Consider the following 20,225-nt stretch of genomic DNA (forward strand, 5'->3'; position numbering starts at 1 on the left):
TCCAAGGTATATCAAGTTAATGATTTTGGTACATCCTGGGGTCACTTCCCATGGCATGGAAGCATTTTAATAGGAGTCTCAGAAGTAGAGCTGTTAATCCTGCAGCACATCATGTGCCCAGAGGCTTGTTTCCTGGGGAATACACTTTGTATCGCAGCCTGAATACTGCTTTCCTGCAGCACATCAAAGCAACTGAACATACTTTGGGTTTTGGAGAAACTATCACTCATTCATCAAAGTTCTATCTGGATAATATATGTTTTCGTTTTGTTTATTTGATTATAATTGACTCACAATGTTACATTCATTTTGTATATACAATATAGTGAGTCAGCATCTCTACATGTTTTGCTATGCTTACCACAAGTGCGGCTACCATCTGTAACCATACAGTGCTATTACAATATCATTGACTGTATTCACTATGCTGTACCTTTTATCCTGTCACTAATTCATTCCATAACTAGAAGTCATATCTCCCACTCCCCTTCACCCATTTTATTATTTTTTAATTTTTTTTATCTGCCAAGCTACTTCTTAGTATTTTATTTTTTTCAATAGATGAAGTTTATTGTCAAATTGGTTTCCATACAACACCCAGTGCTCATCCCAAAAGGTGCCCTCCTCAATACCCATCACCCACCCTCCCCTCCCTCCCACCCCCCATCAGCCCTCAGTTTGTTCTCAGTTTTTAACAGTCTCTTATGCTTTGGCTCTCTCCCACTCTAACCTCTTTCTTTTTTTCCTTCTCCTCCCCCATGGGTTTCTGTTAAGTTTCTCAGGATCCACATAAGAGTGAAAACATATGGTATCTGTCTTTCTCTGTATGGCTTATTTCACTTAGCATAACACTCTCCAGTTCCATCCATGTTGCTACAAAGGGCCATATTTCATTCTTTCCCATTGCCACGTAGTATTCCATTGTGTATATAAACCACAATTTCTTTATCCATTCATCAGTTGATGGACATTTAGGCTCTTTCCATAATTTGGCTATCGTTGAGATGCTGCTATAAACATTGGGGTACAAGTGCCCCTGTGCATCAGTACTCCTGTATCCCTTGGGTGAATTTCTAGCAGTGCTATTGCTGGGTCATAGGGTAGGTCTATTTTAAAATTTTTGAGGAACCCCCACACTGTTTTCCAGAGTGGCTGCACCAATTTGCATTCCCACCAACAGTGCAAGAGAGTTCCCGTTTCTCCACATCCTCTCCAGCATCTATAGTCTCTGGATTTGTTCATTTTGGCCACTCTGACTGGCGTGAGGTAATATCTGAGTGTGGTTTTGATTTGTGTTTCCCTGATGAGGAGCGACGTTGAGCATCTTTTCATGTGCCTGTTGGCCATCTGGATATCTTCTTTAGAGAAGTGTTTATTCATGTTTTCTGCCCATTTCTTCACTGGGTTATTTGTTTTTCGGGTGTGGAGTTTGGTGAGCTCTTTATAGATTTTGGATACTAGCCCTTTGTCCAATATGTCATTTGCAAATATCTTTTCCCATTCCGTTGGTTGCCTTTTAGTTTTGTTGGTTGTTTCCTTTGCTGTGCAGAAGCTTTTTATCTTCATAAGGTCCCAGTAATTCACTTTTGCTTTTAATTCCCTTACCTTTGGGGATGTGTCAAGTAAGAAATTGCTACGGCTGAGGTCAGAGAGGTCTTTTCCTGCTTTCTCCTCTAGGGTTTTGATGGTTTCCTGTCTCACATTCAGGTCCTTTATCCATTTTGAGTTTATTTTGATGAATGGTGTGAGAAAGTGGTCTAGTTTCAATCATCTGCATGTTGCTGTCCAGTTCTCCCAGCACCATTTGTTAAAGAGACTGTCTTTTTTCCATTGGATGTTCTTTCCTGCTTTGTCAAAGATGAGTTGGCCATACGTTTGTGGGTCTAGTTCTGGGGTTTCTATTCTATTCCATTGGTCTATGTGTCTGTTTTTGTGCCAATACCATGCTGTCTTGGTGATTACAGCTTTGTAGTAGAGGCTAAAGTCTGGGATTGTGATACCTCCTGCTTTGGTCTTCTTCTTCAAAATTACTTTTGTTATTCGGGGCCTTTTGTGGTTCCATATGAATTTTAAGATTGCTTGTTCTAGCTTTGAGAAGAATGCTGGTGCAATTTTGATTGGGATTGCATTGAAAGTGTAGATAGCTTTGGGTAGTATTGACATTTTGACAATATTTATTCTTCCAATCCATGAGCACGGAGTGTTTTTCCATTTCTTTATATCTTCTTCAATTTCCTTCATAAGCTTTCTATAGTTTCAGCATACAGATCTTTTACATCTTTGGTTAGATATATCCCTAGGTATTTTATGCTTCTTGGTGCAATTGTGAATGGGATCAGTTTCTTTATTTGTCTTTCTGTTGCTTCATTATTAGTGTATAAGAATGTAACTGATTTCTGTACATTGATTTTGTATCCTGAAACTTTGCTAAATTCATGTATCAGTTCTAGAAGACTTTTGGTGGAGTCTATCGGATTTGCCATGTATAATATCATGTCATCTGCAAAAAGTGAAAGCTTAACTTCATTTTTGCCCATTTTGATGCCTTTGATTTCCTTTTGTTTTCTGATTGCTGATGCTAGAACTTCCAACACTACGTTAAACAACAACGGTGAGAGTGGACATCCCTGTCGTGTTCCTGATCTCAGGGAAAAAGCTGTCAGTTTTTCCCTATGGAGGATGATGTTAGCTGTGGGCTTTTCATAAATGGCTTTTATGATGTTTAAGTATGTTCCTTCTATCCCGACTTTCTCGAGGGTTTTTATTAAGAAAGGATGCTGAATTTTGTCAAATGCCTTTTCTGCATCGATTGACAGGATCATATGGTTCTTATCTTTTCCTTTATTAATGTGATGTATCACGTTGATTGATTTTCGAATGTTGAACCAGCCCTGCATCCCAGGAATGAATCCCACTTGATCATGGTGAATAATTCCTTTTATATGCTGTTTAATTTGATTTGCTAGTATCTTGTTGAGAATTTTTGCATCCATATTCATCAGGGATATTGGCCTGTAGTTCTCTTTTTTTACTGGGTCTCTGTCTGGTTTAGGAATCAAAGTAATACTGGCTTCATAGAATGAGTCTGGAAGTTTTCCTTCCCTTTCTATTTCTTGGAATAGCTTGAGAAGGATAGGTATTATCTCTGCTTTAAACGTCTGGTAGAACTCCCCTGGGAAGCCATCTGGTCCTGGACTCTTATTTGTTGGGAGATTTTTGATAACCGATTCAATTTCTTCGCTGGTTATGGGTCTGTTCAAGCTTTCTATTTTCTCCTGATTGAGTTTTGGAAGTGTGTGGGTGTTTAGGAATTTGTCCATTTCTTCTGGGTTGGCCAGTTTGTTGGCACATAATTTTTCATAGTATTCCCTGATAATTGCTTGTATCTCTGAGGGATTGGTTGTAATAATTCCATTTTCATTCATGATTTTATCTATTTGGGTCATCTCCCTTTTCTTTTTGAGAAGCCTGGCTAGAGGTTTATCAATTTTGTTTATTTTTTCAAAAAACCAACTCTTGGTTTCGTTGATCTGCTCTACAGTTTTTTTAGATTCCTTATTGTTTATTTCTGCTCTGATCTTTATTATTTCTCTTCTTCTGGATTTAGGCTGTCTTTGCTGTTCTGCTTCTATATCCTTTAGGTGTGCTGTTAGATTTTGTATTTGGGATTTTTCTTGTTTCTTGAGATAGGCCTGGATTGCAATGTATTTTCCTCTCAGGACTGCCTTCGCTGCATCCCAAAGCATTTGGATTGTTGTATTTTCATTTTCGTTTGTTTCCATATATTTTTTAATTTCTTCTCTAATTGCCTGGTTGACCCACTCATTCTTTAGTAGGGTGTTCTTTAACCTGCATGCTTTTCGAGGTTTTCCAGACTTTTTCCTGTGGTTTATTTCAAGCTTTATAGCATTGTGGCCTGAAAGTATGCATGGTATGATTTCAATTCTTGTATACTTATGAAGGGCTGTTTTGTGACCCAGTATGTGATCTAACTTGGAGAATGTTCCATGTGCCCTCGAGAAGAAAGTATATTCTGTTGCTTTGGGATGCAGAGTTCTAAACATATCTGTCAAGTCCGTCTGATCCAATGTGTCATTCAGGGCCCTTGTTTCTTTATTGACCGTGTGTCTAGATGATCTATCCATTTCTGTAAGTGGGGTGTTAAAGTCCCCTTGCAATGACCACATTCTTATCAATAAGGTTGCTTATGTTTGTGAGTAATTGTTTTATATATTTGGGGGCTCCTGTATTCGGCGCATAGACATTTATAATTGTTAGCTCTTCCTGGTGGATAGACCCTGTGATTATTATATAATGCTGTTCTTCATCTCTTGTTACAGACTTTAAGTTAAAGTCTAGTTTGCTGATATAAGTATGGCTACTCCAGCTTTCTTTTGACTTCCAGTAGCATGATAGATAGTTCTCCATCCCCTCACTCTCAATCTGAAGGTGTCCTCAGGTCTAAACCAAGTCTCTTGTAGACAGCAAATAGATGGGTCTTGTTTTTTTTTTATCCATTCTGATACCCTATGTCTTTTGGTTGACGCATTTAGTCCATTGACATTCAGTGTTATTATAGAAAGTTACAGGTTTAGAGTCATTGTGATGTCCATAGGTTTCATGCTTGTAGCGATGTCTCTGGTACTTTGTCTCACAGGATCCCCCTTAGGATCTCTTGTAGGGCTGGTTTAGTGGTTTAGGTTCAGTTTTTGTTTGTTTGGGAAGACCTTTATCTCTCCTTCTATTCTAAATGTCAGACTTGCTGGATAAAAGATTCTCGGCTGCATATTTTTTCTGTTCATCACATGGAAGATTTCCTGCCATTCCTTTCTGACCTGCCAAGTTTCAGTAGAGAGATTGGTCACGAGTCTTATAGGTCTCCCTTTATATGTTAGAGCACGTTTATACCTCGCTGCTTTCAGAATTTTCTCTTTATCCTTGTAGTTTGCCAGTTTCACTATGATATGTTGTGCAGAAGATCGATTCAAGTTACGTCTAAAGGGAGTTCTCTGTGCCCCTTGGATTTCTATGCCTTTTTCCTTCCCCAGATCAGGGAAGTTCTCAGCTATGATTTCTCTAAGTACACCTTCAGCACCTTTCCCTCTCTCTTCCTCCTCTGGAATACCAATTATGCGTAGATTATTTCTCTTTAGTGCATCACTTAGTTCCTAATTTTCCTCTCATACTCCTGGATTTTTTTTTATCTCTCTTTTTCTCAGCTTCCTCTTTTTCCATAATTTTATCTTCTAGTTCACCTATTCTCTCCTCTGCCTCTTCTATCCAAGCCGTGGTCGTTTCCATTTTATTTTGCAGCTCATTTATTGCTTTTTTTTTTTTTAGCTCCTCCTGACTGTTCCTTAGTCCCTTGATCTCTGTAGCAATAGATTCTCTGCTGTCCTTTTCAAGCCCAGTGATTAATTTTATGACTATTATTCTAAATTCACTTTTTGTTATATTGTTTAAATCGTTTTTGATCAGTTCATTAGCTTTCGTTATTTCCTCGAGGTTTTTCTGAGGGGAATTCTTCCGTTTTGTCGTTTTGGATGGTCCCTGGAGTGGTGTGGAACTGCAGGGCTCTTTCCCTGTGCTGTCTTGAATAACTTGCGTTGGTGGGCGGGGCTGTAGTCATACCTGATGTCTGCCCTCAGCCCACCTCTGGGGCCACAGTCAGACTGGTGTGTACCTTCTCTTCCCCTCTCCTAGGGGTGGGATTCACTGTGGGGTGGCCTGGCCCATCTGGGCTACTTGCACACTGCCAGGCTTGCGGTGCTGGGGATCTGGTGTTTTAGCTGGGGTGGATCGGCAAGGTGCACAGGGGCGGGAGGGGCAGGCTCAGCTCACTTATCCTTCGGTGATGCGCTTCAGGAGGGGCCCTGCAGCACCTGGAGGGAGTCAGACCCGCCCGAGGGATGGATGCTCAGAAGCACAATGTTGGGTGTTTGCGGGGTGCCAGCAAGTTCCCTGGCAGGAACTGGTTCCCTTTGGGATTTTGGCTGGGGGATGGGCGAGGGAGATGGTGCTGGTGAGCGCCTTTGTTCCCCACCAAGCTGAGCTCTGTCGTCTGGGTCTCAACAACTCTCCCTCCAGTTGTTCTCCAGCCTTCCCGCTCTCTGAGCAGAGCTGTTAACTTATAACCTTCCAGATATTAAGTCCCGCTTGCTGTCAGAACACACTCTGTCCGGCTCCTCCGCTTTTGCCAGCCAGACTGGGTGTCTCTGCTTGGCCAGTGGCCTGCCCCTCCACCCTGGCTCCCTCCCGCCAGTCCATGTAGTGAGCACCGCCTCTCTGCCCTTCCTACCCTCTTCCTTGGGCCTCTCGTCTGCGCTTGGCTCCAGAGAATCCGTTCTGCTAGTCTTCTGGTGGTTTTCTGGGTTATTTAGGCAGATGTAGGTGGAATCTAAGTGATCAGCAGGACGCGGTGAGCCTAGCGTCCTCCTATGCCGCCGTCTTCTATAGCCCACTCTAGTTCTTTGGTTATTAACCCCTTATCATATATATCATTTGCAGATATGTTCTCCCATTCCATAGCTTGCCTTTTATTTTTATTGATGGTTTTCTTCACTGTGCAAAAGGTTTTTATTTTGACATAGTCACAATAGTTTTTTGTTTTGTTTTGTTTTTGTTTCCCTTGCCTGAGGAGACATATCTGGAAAAAAGTTGCTGCAGCCAATGTAAAAGAGGTTATTGCCTGTGTTGTCTTCTAGGATTTTTATGGTTTCAAGTCTCACATTTAAGTCTTTCATCCATTTTGAGTTTATTTTTGTGTGTAAACCACATTTTGATGAGAAAAAAGAGTTTAAGAGACATTATATGCGCAGCATTTTCCTAATTGTTGTTGTTGTTTTTAACAAGCAGGGAAAAGATTCTAAATGCCGTATTGTGGTTGCCTCTGGATGGTAGTGTATATTGGGTGATTAAAAACTAATTTTAGACATACTTTGGTGTAATTTGAAGTTTTTCTACAAGAACCCTTGTACTGCTTGTAAAATCAGAGGGAAACAGTAAAGTATAAAATTGGAGAAAATGTTATTTAAACACTTTGGTCTTTTGTGTGACTTATTGTCTAATGACCCAATAGGAGGGGTATGTGACAAACTATAGTTGAGAGAGTGTCTATGGGTTTCCTCCTTCTTATCCCATCACTTATCATTCCATAACTGGAAGCCATATCTCCCACTCCCCTTCACCCATTTTGCACCCCCCCTCAGCAAAACATCAGTTCGTTCATGACTCTGAGTCATCTTTTTCCCCCCCACTTTCAATTATGGACACATTTTTTTTTTCTTAAAAATGTTCACAATTCCATATTCATCTTCTTATTAATGGTTCCTTTCAACATAGAAGTTTCCTTTCTGATATCTTTGGTAGTAATTTTCAGGGAATCCTTGTTTTACTTGTTAGCTAAGACCAAGATCAGTATTTTTTAATGATTTTCATTATCGTCTGTCATTTAAAAAGTATGTAGCTTAATTAAATTGAATATAAATTGCTTTGAGCCTTTTCTAGAGGTCCCATATCCCCCCAAATAACTTGAATTCAAAATGTACTGAAATATCTATCTTTACTTACTATGTTTTAAATATCCTGAAATTAGTCTGTTCTTATTTGTCAGGAGACCCCAGACCACCCCCAAGTTCAGTGATTCACTGGCAGGATTCACAGGACCCTGCACACAGCTGTGCTCACAGCTGTGATTACAGTGCAGGTGCAGAGAGCACAGTTAGCCAAGCAAAAAGGTACTGGGGATAAAGGCTGGAGGAAACCAGGGGCAAGCTTCCAGAGTCCTCTCCCAGCTGAGTCGCATAGCACTCCTTGATTCCCCCTGGAATGAGTTGTGACAACACGTGCAAAATGTTGCCAACCAGACAATCTTGTGAGAGAATCAGTGCCCACAGTTTTTACTGGGTACCCTCTGCCTAGCATGTACCAAAATTCCAGACTCCTGGAAGAGAAGCAAGCACTCACCATATTGTTGGGACTGTACAGTTTCGGCACAGTGAGTCATTCTTAGGGAATTGGCAGAACTCTCCTGAAATTGAGGTTGCCAGACAACTGCCAGGGGCCAACCTTGTAAGCAGGATTTTCAGTGAATACCAATCTCAGGCCTGCTCTGTTAGCTCCTATCTACACACCATGCAATAAAAGCTAAAAATACCTATTCACACCAAAGGCAAAAATGAGTTTGCTAAAGTAAGGAATGGCCCTACTATGTGCATTAACCTCTGTGAGAGTGACTTTGGACATCTCTTTGGCTAATTTTCCACCTCTGTAAAATGCACTGGTACTTTGCACTTTAGAATTCTGTGATCCTGAATGTGTTCTAATACTTTGTATGTCAGTGATTCAAACTGGGGTCCAGGTGCATAGAGTTATGCAAAGACTGTCTTAGAGATCCAATGCAGTGATAGATCTGAGAGAATTAATTACCAGACCCTCAACTTTTGTATGTACTCTTTTCTCATATTGATCTGTATGAGAATGAATGTTGGAAGGGGCTGCTGGTTCTCTTTTCCCACTACCCATTTTGCTTTATAGAATAATTGCATTACTCTCAGATAGGTAAACAAAGAAATCCTGAATGCAAGTCTTTTTTGTGTGTGTGATTTTTTTAATGTTTATTTATTTTTGAGAGAGACAGAGAGACAGAATGCAAGCAGGGGAGGGGCAGAGACAGAGGGAGACACAGAATCTAAAGTAGGCTCCAGGCTCTGAGCTGTCAGCACAGAACCTGATGCAGAGCTCGAACCCACGAACTGTGAGATCATGACCTGAGCCAAAGTCAGACGCTTAACCGACTGAGCCACCCAGGCGCCCCCTGAATGCAAGTCTTAAGGCAGCAAAACAAAGATAGATTAGGTAATAAGTACTAAAGAGAATAGCACATTGTTTCATGTAGGCCATAAGTTTATTGCAAAAGCTGTGACCTTATCTACTAGCTACCCATTAATATCCACAGTCTTCTCTTCTTTGGTCCACAGCTGGTCCGCGTCATCCAGCCTTCCTTGCAGCTAGAAGCTCAGCCAGAGATAAGGGAGTGGAAATGATGGGTACTACTCCCAAGTCTGGCTTCTAAATCTCCCCACATGCTGTTCTCCTTACTGTCCAGATTGACACCCCAGAACCCAAATGTTGACATGGCGGCACTTTTGTCCCTGAATGACTGGAGGAGTGCTGCTCCAGCCCAGTACTGTTACATGAGCCAGAAATGAATTCCTATTATGTGTAAGTCATTATATACTTGAGGCCTATATTTTATCCTAATACACTTTTGATTAACTCTTCGAAATAGAATTCAGAAATGAGATGCTTGATAAGGGAATATGTATTAATATATGTATTTTGTTTTAAAAATTAATTCAGACTTATTCTGATAGAAACCAAATCAGTTTTGGCAGATTGGTTTGGTAATGAGGATTGCCTTTGTCTGTTGTGTTACACACACACACACACACACACACACACACGTATATCAGATACTTCACATAAATTGGGTTTAATCTGTAGTCTCAAAAGTTTGACAAAAATATATTGAAAGCACACATATGATTATAACTTAGAATTCTATACTAGAAAATAATATCCTTTAATATTTTTAATCCTAAAATAAAAAAAAATAAAATTTATAAGGGTTAACTTTAACATATGCAAGGAAAGATGTAGTTTCCAAAAGTCTTTGGGGAATTGTAAGAAAAAACATTTGAAGACGACTACTGTATAAAGAGGACTGTTAGCAAATAGTTTAAATGAGTCTTTGTTGGCCTGATTAATAAATAGGCAGTTAGTTTTTCACTTGTGTAAATGAGTTAAATGTCCAGGGCAAACCTAAAGCAAACGATGGAGACTAATGCTACAGCTTGAACAACTTCTGCTGTTGTAAGTCTTCCAAATTACCCTCTTAAAATATTTGTAGATCTCATCAGGCAGGTGAATGAAAAGGTTGAGTAAGAACCTTCTTACTTCTTCCTGTAAGAAAAGTGTATGCGTAGTGGGATTACTTCACTTAGTGCTGCCAGTAAACCTGAATTTTTATTGTTCTTCTTCTTTCCTGAATCTCTTTTATGTGCCGAAGAGACACATTGATACGGGATGGACCTCAGGATCTGGGCCAAATGTTTGTAGGGAAGAAATTGAAGAATAACTCAGTGACTAAAGTGCTAAGGGAAGGACTTAGTCTAACAGAATGCAATTTCCTAAATTTATGGTTTGGCAAGCCTGACGCCCGTAGGGTTTTAAATAACTGAAGGGAAACATTCCTACCCATGCCCCACACAATACGCCAAATTCACTGCAAGCAAGGAGCAACAGAGGGAAACCTGAGCATGTGTTCTCCACACAGATACGTAAAAGATCAGAGGAGATCATCCGCTTTCATAGGTGTTACTAACCCAGCGACTGATAGTGCCTCCAGGAGTACATCCCTGGCATTCATCCACTTTGAAGATGTTGGCAACCATAAATGCCACAATCACACCTGACATTTCTGTTGAAAAACATTGAACACACCCATGGGCCCAGAGCCTGTAGGAGTAATGGGGAAATCTAGGAAGTAGAATAGCTGCTTTGCATAAAGAAATATGAAGACAGACCTCTTCATGTTGATGGAAGAAATCCTTTGGGTTTCTGGTGTCTGAAAAATAAGTGTCTAAAGCTCTGGAGATGAGTTCAGAGGGGCAGTCAGTAGAAGGTAGACCAAGGGGCTCATAAGCAATGGCACGTGTTACTTCACAAACTCAAGGGACAGGATGAATATTTTAAATTTCTTGCACTCCTTTAGAGATTGGATGGTGCAGGAACTAAAGAGCTAATTACTGGCCAAAGGACTTTTTAGGAAGGTATTTGGGTAGATTACATTTAGACATGAAGTGCCATTCTCTTGGCTTGGCCTGTCTTCCTGTGAATGGCATCATGGTGGCTCTGAGAATGAAATCACCAAAGAAATATTCCAGAAAGTTCTTTCTCTGGGTATTCTGTTCTTCCTGCAGGACAGAGACTGTAATCTGTTCGTCTTTGCATCACTAGAGCTTCAGGTGGGGCCTGAGCCCATACCCAGAAAAGGCTTAAATGATGAATGAGTGGGGGTGCCTGGGTGGCTCAGTTGGTTAAGTGTCAGTCTTCAGCTCAGGTCATGATCTCACAGTTCATGGGTTTGAGCACTGCATCGGGCTCTGTGCTGACAACTTGAAGCCTGGAGCCTGCTTTAGATAGTCTGTCTCTGTCTCTGTCTCTCTCTCTCTTTCTCAAATATAAAATAAATAAATAAATAGAAAATAAATGATGAATGAGTGGACAAGTTACAAGATTTCCCTCCAACCTTGGCTGCTAGAATGGCACAGAGGGACTCAAACCAATACTCCATTAGGAATAGTGTGTGCCCACCTGTGTTTCATATCAGGATTCCTAGCAGGTGAGATTTAGGAGGAGTTAGGAGACCCAGTCAGGCATTGTCACTTATATTGTGATCAAGGTAAGACACGAGGGACAAAGGCATCCCATTTAGAGTGACTCCACAAATGTTCATTGGATCTTCCAGAGCCTTGTAGTTTGGGTCTTCTCTGAGGTTGATGGTGAAAGGGATAGTCCTTCACATGTAACCATTTGCAGAAGCAGAGCTTTGATTGTATCCTGCCTGTGAGTCCCAGCATGCTGCCAGAGGGCTGCAGGCAGTCCTTTTCCTGTGAGAGTCTGCTTTGCTTTTGCAGCCAGCTTTGTCTGCTGACTTGACACTTCATCTTGAGACTGCTGGGTTGTCATGCTCCACTCCAGATCTCACACTGCTTCAGAGCCACTTCCTTGAGGGCAGAACGATCTATAGGGAATAAAAAATGAAACGGGCAATTTTGTCAAGCATTTGCAGTAGCAAAACAGAGAGCTGACAATAGGGGCTTATGTCTGTTGTTCAACAGAATGAATGATCAAGTTGTATGCAATAAAAGGAAATTGTCAGATTTAGGATAAGTGATAAAATATAGCACCAAACATTACAGGCATTTTCCTTATTTAATATTTATGTTCCTTGCCGTTGTTAGGGTTCAGTCTCAAGCAGGAATGAGACCTGCAGTTCCCTATTGTCTATTTTCATGAAGAAGTGAGCACAGTATTTAATTATTTATCAAATAAGTAGAGTTCTGTCAGTTCACCAGTGTGCAAGTATTCAACAGTTCAAGAACATTACCCCCTCCCCGCCACCATTCTGAGTCAGTGTTTTGTGCATATGTTCATATGTGTGTATATATATAAAGCACACACATGCATATAAAAATATATATATTTAGTATGTGTGAATAGATACCTTTGTGTATGTCAGGGGAAAGGAATTGGTGATGTTTACTCCAGCTATGTCTTAACTTTAGCTCAAAGTCATTAGAAATTATAGGTTAACATTTCTGTGCAAGGGGTAGAACACCAGGAGGGGTCTTCTTGTCCTGGTTCTGCTGCTGGCTATGAATCTTAATGCAAGGAACTTAATCACTAGGCATCTAATATTATTTGCTACCTGTAAAATGAGATAATCATATCTAACATCCAAAGACATAACGAATCATGAATTATCACATGTAAAGAGCCCTGGGCAAATAGAAGTTAAGTTCCATATGAGACAAAGTGGTATCATTTAAACAGTAAAATTGTTAGATTATATTCCTTCTTTATCATCCCTTCTCTCAAAGGAAAGATAGGCGAGGTCTCTCCACTGTACCTCTATGAGAATTTTGGTCCAGGTCATTAAGGGGTTTTTCGGTTGGGATAAGGTTGAATGAGTAAAAGCACTATGTAGAGACAGGACTAAAAAGCCTTAGAGATTTATAGAAAGGATTCAACTGGTAGTCTGTGGTATAGCTGTGGCAAAGAGTTACTCAGATCATCGCCTTTAGGTCCTTGTAATCAAGTGCCTAGAGAAGACAGACTCTAAGTAACCATGAGCATTTTAGTGAAAATAATCTTAATGGAGTTAGTTGGTTGCTTCTAATGCACTGGGGAACTTAAGGAAAGAAAATAATGAGCATGGGAGCTCTTAATTTAATGTCCATGGTAATGACCTGAGTGCTACTAAACTGAAGCTTTAGGAGCCCCTGCATGGTGCCACCATCTGTGACAATGGCTTGGTTCTGATGGGGGATGTGCCCTCAGCCTTGATCCCAGATTAAAGAAGGCCCAGAACAGAGTCATAGCCAGCATTTGACATGAACAAGAAATAAACATTTTGTGTTGTTAGCCACTGAGGTTTTAGAGATTGTTTCTACTAGAGCATGAAAGATAATATAAAGTCTGTTCAATCATATGCTTTTGGAAAATGTTGCCATAGTGCCCAGTGGGCTTGTCCTATAGTAATTGTTCTAAGTGTTGGGGGCTCCTGGGTGCCTCAGTAGGTTAAGCGTCTGACTCTTGGTTTCAACTCAGGTCATGATCTCATGGTTTGTGAGTTCGAGCCCCACATCAGGCTCTGTGCTGGCCATATGGAGCCTGCTTGGGATTTCTGTCTCCCTCTCTCTCTGCCTTTCCCCAACTTGTGCTGTCTCTGTCTCTTTCAAAATAAATAAATAAACTTAAATAATGATAATAATTGTTCCAAGCATTGATTATGTCCTAATGCAGGTCTCTTTGATCATTCATAAAGCTGCTACCATAAACGAGACCCAGTGCACATTGCATGTATTATTTATTTATTTATTTATTTATTTATTTATTTATTTATGACTAGGTTTATTTTGCAAACTAATTATTCTTTTTTTATGAATATAATTTATTGTCAAATTGGCTTACATACCACACCCAGTGCTCATCCCAACAAGTGCCCTCCTTAATGCCCATCACCCATTTTCCCCTCTCCCCCGCCCTGCCATCTACCCTCAGTTTGTTCTCTGTATTTAAGAGTCTCTTGTGGTTTGCCCCCCTCCCTCTATGTAACTATTTTTTTTCCCCATTCCTTTCCTTCATGGCATTCTGTTAAGTTTCTCAAGATCCACATATCAGTGAAAACATATGATAATCTGTCCTTCTCTGACTTATTTCACTCAGCATAATACCTTATAGTTCCATCCATGTTGCTGCAAATGGCATGATTTCATTCTTTCTCATTGCTAAGTAGTATTCCATTGTATATATAAACCACATCTTCTTTATCCACTCATCAATTGATGGACATTTAGGCTCTCTCCATAATTTGGCTATTGTAGAAAGTGCTGCTATAAACATTGGGGTACACATGCCGTTTTGCATCAGCATTCCTGTATCCTTTGGATAAATTCCTAGTAGTACTATTGCTGGGTCATAGGGTAGTTCTATTTTTAATTTTTTGAGGAACATTCACACCGCACTGTTTTCCAAAGTGGCCGCACCAGTTTGCATTCCCACCAACAGTGCAAGAGGGTTCCTGTTTCTCCACATCCTCACCAGCATCTATAGTCTCCTAATTTGTTCATTTTAGCCACTCTGACTGGCATGAGGTGGTATCTCAGTGTGGCCTTCATTTGTATTTCCCAGAGATGAGTGACATTGAGCGTCGTTTCATGTGTCTGTTGGCCATCTGGATGTCTTCTTTGGAAAAGTGTCCATTCGTGTCTTCCGCCCATTTCTTTACTAGATTATTTGTTTTTCAGGTGTGGAGTTTGGAGGTGGAGGTGTGTTCAGGTTTGGAGTTCTTTATAGATTTTGGATACTAGCCCTTTATCCTGTATGTCATTTGCAAATATCTTTTCCCATTCCGTTGGTTGCCTTTTAGTTTTGTTGATTGTTTCCTTTACAGTGCTGAAGGTTTTTTTTGCTTTTTTTTTTTTTATCTTGATGAGGTCCCAATAGTTCATTTTTCCTTGTAATTCCCTTGCCTTTGGAGATGTGTCGAGTAAGAAATTGCTGTGGCTGAGGTCAAAGAGGTTGCTACCTGCTTTCTCATGTAGGGTTTTGATGGTTTCCTGTCTCCCATTCAGGTCTTCCATACATTTTGAGTTTATTTTTGTGTAGGGTGTAAGAAAATGGTCTAGTTTCATTCTTCTGCATGTTGCTGTCCAGTTCTCCTGGACACCATTTGCTAAAGAGACTTGTCTTTTTTTCCATTGGATGCTCTTTCCTCCTTTGTCAAAGATTAGTTGGCCATACATTTATGGGTCCAATTCTGGGTTCTCTATTCCATTGGTCTATGTGTCTGTTTTTGTGCCAATACCATATTGTCTTGATGATTACAGCTTTGTAGTAGAGGCTAACGTCTGGGATTGTGATGCCTCCCACTTTGGTTTTCTTCTTCAATATTACTTTGCCTATTCAGGGTCTTTTGTGGTTCCATATAAATTTTAGGGTTGTTTGTTCTAGGTTTGGGAAGAATGCTGGTGCAATTTTGATTGGGATTGCATTGACTGTGTAGATTGCTTTGGGTAATATTGACCTTTTAACAATACTTATTCTTCCAGTTCATGAGCATGGAATGTTTTTCCATTTATTTGTGTCTTCTTAAATTTCCTTCATAAACTTTCTATAGTTTTCAGCATATAGATCTTTTACATCTTTGGTTAGGTTTATTCCTAGGTATTTTATGGTTCTTGGTGCAATTGTAAATGGGATCAGTTTCTTTATATCTCTTTCTGTTGCTTCATTATTGGTGTATAAAAATGCAACCAATTTCTGTGCATTGATTTTGTACCCTGTGACTTTGCTGAATTCATGTATCAGTTCTAGCAGTCTTTTGGTAGAGTCTTTTGGGTTTTCCATGTAGAGTATCACACTGTATGTATTTTAAATAACTCTTCCACTTACAAGCTGTGTGATCTTGGTGAAGTTTCTGAACTGCTCTGTACCTCAGTTTCTTCTTCTGTAAAGTGGAAATATTTGTGTTACCTATTTCATGGAGTTTAGAGGATTAAGTGAATAGTTTGTATAACATCCTGAAAGCAATGTCTGACATGTAGTAAATATTTATTAAATTTGTCTGTAAATATGTTCCAGGTCCTGAGAAGTTACTTATAAGGGGTTACACATAAAGGCTTATAAACATGAACAAGGACATATTAGTTCCAGTGTTCTTGAGTTCTTAGAGCTCATAGGTCTAAGTAGAGAGATATGTTAAAAAATGATTATGAAGACGTGTGGTGCTGCAAGAATATCTATCAGGCAGACTAAGTTAATTTGTGGGGTCAAGAATGGATTCTCTTGAAGGAATGACATTTCAGAGCTTAAAGGTGGGTAGGTATAGCCAAGATGAAGGTAGTGATGGCAGGGGAAGAGGGGAGGGAGTTATGGAGGTAAAGGGAGGACCCTGAAGGGGATAGCAGCTAGGCACATCAGGGAACTGAAAGAAGCCAGTGGGATGGGAGCCAAGTAGAATGATGCAGGAGCCCTGGAGCAGTGTGGCAGAGGAGAGCAGCATGGCCTACACGGGCGTCCTGGCTGTGGTTGTGTGACCATGGGCAAATGCTCATCCTCTTCAGGCCTTAGTTTCTTCATTTCTAAGGTAAATTATCCTTTCAGTTCCAAAATTAATATTCTAGGATCTGTCTTCCCTTTTCCTTTCCTAGTTTCAAAGAGCCAATGAGTTGTTTCCAACAAACTCTAATTGTTTAGAGAGAACTAAGGAACAAATGAAAGGAAGGGAGAAATAGATTCTTTCTAGTCTGATGCTTAACCTGACTTTTATGCTGTAAGATATGGAGTCATGATGGCTGACCCTTGGGCAGCTCTGGGTCCTTGGATGACATTTAATCTTGCTTGAGGATGGCATCATGTTGAAAGCTCCTGCTAGATGCAGAAAGGCAGGCGTTAGGGTGATGGTCCCACGCCCCTCCTCTGCTCACAGGAGTGTGGACTTTTAAAAACTTTTTTCCTGTTGTTGTGTTTTTCTTCTCAGACTATATGGTGAGATAATTTTAGCATTTATAGAAAACGTTGCTCCCCACTGAGTTTCTACGTTAACCCCTCCTGAGGTGAATGGAGCATGCAGTGGAAGAATTTCGTGTTTTCCTTTTTCTTTCTTTTATTATTTTTCATTAAAAATATTCATCTCTAGTATATTTGAATACCACATCAAGCAGGAAAGTTTTAAAAATTGGTAGATATTTCTATATTTTGAAACTCCACCAGCCCTAATTTTGGATTTCAGAGTTAGGCCACACAGGATTTTGGTCTTGGGTCCTCTTATGTACAGTGATTTGTGCAACAGCAGTATCAGAACAGAATTACTCTGCTGAGTAAATATGCCTTCTGCCACAGAGGGAAATAATTATCCACATTTTGTGCTGTGTTTCCCAATGGATTCTTTATAGAAGAGTGAGGCTGGGGGAGATCGTGGAGCCAGGAGAGTCCACTTTGGGATAGGCTGCTCTAAGAGGGATATTCACACCCTTCCTTCAGTTCTAGTGCCCCCGCCCCATCTGCCACACTGTCCTTGGGAAGTAAGCACTGTACTGGACACCACCCTGTTTAGTCCTTTCTTCTGTCTGAGCTGCTATCAGTGTGCTCTCTGCCTTGGGTAACTGTAGGTGCCACCAGAAGACCCCTGCAATCATGGGCTGCAGGATCATCTTGCAAGAACCTTCAAACTGGTATACACCCCCTGAGTACCTTCATAAGGACAGGCCCATGGGTAATTCATACTTTTCCCTAAAGTTTGTCTGCCCGAGAGCAGGCCTGAAGTCTATAGGGTCTTCTGGCCTCCTGCCCTTCAGTCAGTCTCCCACTTGACTCTCCCTCATTTCTAATCTTATGGTGGGACACGGCTCCTGCCCCAAGTTGAAAGACCTCTGGCATGCTAAACAGAGGTAGGGTGCAAAATACTGGTCTTAATAAAGTTGCAAACTGAAAGTAATGACAGGGTAACATGTATTTATTTGCCACTCACATGGCTCCTTTACTTTTGACAAAACTGAAGGAGCTGCCAAAGGATATCAGCCATTAGATAGTGCTGGATGGGGGCTGGTATGCATTTGGGCATCTGACTTGGAAGGAGTTCAAAAGAATTGAGAGATATTGCTGCAACAGAACTCTTATATTTCTACCCACTTACTGATGTGAGTGCTTTTTTTTTTTAAAAAGAAAAATACAATTTAAGTGACACTTGAAACTTGTCTCACTCCATCAGTGTGCAAAATAAACCCATATTTATATAAGCTAATTTAAAAGAATCTTCATTTGTTTATCTGGTTAATAGATATATTTCTCCCGGGGCTCCTGGGTGACTCAGTCATTTAAGCATCCTACTTTAGCTCAGGTCGTGATCTCACAGTTTGTGAGTTCGAGCCCTGCGTCGGGCTCCGTGCTGACAGCCTGCTTCCAGTTCTGTGTCTCCCTGCCTCTCTGCCCCTCTACTGTTCACGCTCTGTCTCTCTCTGTCTCAAAAATAAATAAACGTTTAAAAAAATTTAAAAAAAATTTAGAGCCTTGTCATAGGAAAATTAAAAACTGAAACTTCAATTAATATGCATGTTTTTGTTATGCAGAGGATTATGATAGTGGTCAATAAAAGGGCTTTGAGCATAAAAGTATCTTCAGATAAAATTCTGTGGAGGAAGTAGAATATAGATAATATAAGTTTAAAAAGAAGAAGGAATGCTATAACATCTGTGAAAGAAGCGCCTGTTCTTTCATGATTTTTAAATGGATGGGAGGGGTAGAGATGTGTTTTTTTTTTTCCTAAACATCAATATTTAATACAGAAGAATTATAACTTTAAAAAAAATTTAATGTTTATTTATTAAAAAATTTTTTTAAATCTTTTATTTATTTTTGAGAGACAGAGAGAGACAGAGCATGAATGGGGGAGGGGTAGAGAGAGTGGGAGGCACAGAATCTGAAGCAGGCTCCAGGCTCCGAGCTGTCAGCACAGAGCCTGACATGGGGCTCGAACTCACGAAACATGAGATCATGACCTGAGATGAAGTCAGACCCTTAACTGACTGAGCCACCCAAGTGCCCACACTGCTTATTTATTTTTGAGAGAGACAGAGACAGAGTGTGAGTGGGTTAGGGGCAGAGAGAGAGGGAGACAGAATCCGAAGCAGGCTCCAGGCTCTGAGATGCCAGCACAGAGCCTGACGTGGGGCTTGAACTCACGAACTGAGAGATCATTACCTGAGGCAGAGTCAGATGCTTAACCAACTGAGCCACCCAGGTGCCCCAGAGGAATTATAACTTTTATAATTACTTAAAGTTATGAGAAATTTTATATGTCTACTTAAAACTGTGCGAAGGAGCATATAGATTTTCAAAATTCTATCTGTTTTTGGTTTGTGAAGGAGGCTGGTTTGGGATGCTACGGTGGTTTCCAGCTCTGGCTTGGGAGTGTATGAACAATACAGATATCTGAGCCCCTGTTCAGACTATGAATCAGAAATTCTAATTGGGGGCTGGGGTGGGACCTTATGTTTCACACAAGTCCCTGATTCTCAGTGGATCTCAGTACTAGTGTTTGGCTCTCTCGTGTACACTTGCTTGCTTTCCTCCTGGGAGGGACTCCTGAAGCAGGAGGTGACAGACCACTGCACAGGTGGTGCGGTGCCAGACACTCAGGTGGGAAGAAACCAAAAGCCAGAAGTTCCTGGGGTGTCCACCATGGAATGGGGAGCTGCAACAAAGGCCATTTTGTCCATTCACTTTAGGGGAGGTTCATTATCCATAAATGATCGCTGCATAGCTCATCCTAAGTGGCATTTTTGAGCTCCTCTTTGAGAACTTTCAGTTCCTTATTGCAATGTTTTAGCCTTATTAGGATTAATATTGACCCAAGATCTACCCAGGATCAGTCAAAAACCATTGATTTAGAAACTTTTTGAGTTTCAAAATCTGAGTCCATCGAATAATGAAAAGTAGTCAGTGATTCCTAGCCATCCTCCTAGATCTTTTGATCATAAAAAATTCCCTCAAGATATGAAATGTGGCTATTATTAGGCAGTATGAAATAGTCTGAAGGGTTTGACTTAATGGACTAAATTTGCTACACATTGCCATGGGTGCATTGTCTTTCTCTATTTTTTCTTTTATGTGAGAAATTTGTTGCCGTTTCCTGTGTCTCGACAAGATAAATGAACTAATTTAAAATATTTTCCACGCCTCATCTGTCCACTCCACAAGCTGTCGATGGGCTCGGATTGGGTGCCTGCATGCCAGCCATCCTCAGCCGGGAGTATTGTTACTATGAAGAAAGAATGTCGTTTCCATAGCAGCTTGGACCTCCTTTGCAAGTGTGCTTACACATTCTTGCAGGATTGGGTGAGAAAGTCGATATTTGGTCGAGCTTTCTAAAGCACATT

The 20,225-nt window shown here is 40.6% G+C and overlaps 1 protein-coding gene across 3 annotated transcripts in view; it reads left to right on the forward strand.

The window, feature by feature from the left end:
* The window catches only part of KDM4C (lysine demethylase 4C), a 431,545-nt gene that overhangs the window by 327,798 nt on the left and 83,522 nt on the right, over window positions 1-20,225 (forward strand). Inside the window, exon 19 of one of the 3 annotated variants that reach the window (XM_042965101.1) lies at window positions 20,047-20,184. The exons of the other annotated variants lie outside the window; for them this stretch is intronic. Within the exon in view, the coding sequence (XP_042821035.1) occupies window positions 20,047-20,184 (138 nt within the window). The remainder of the gene's footprint in view (window positions 1-20,046; window positions 20,185-20,225) is intronic. 3 annotated transcript variants of the gene reach the window in all.

This window comes from Panthera tigris, chromosome D4 (assembly GCF_018350195.1).
Source record: "Panthera tigris isolate Pti1 chromosome D4, P.tigris_Pti1_mat1.1, whole genome shotgun sequence".
Lineage (NCBI taxonomy): Eukaryota > Metazoa > Chordata > Mammalia > Carnivora > Felidae > Panthera > Panthera tigris.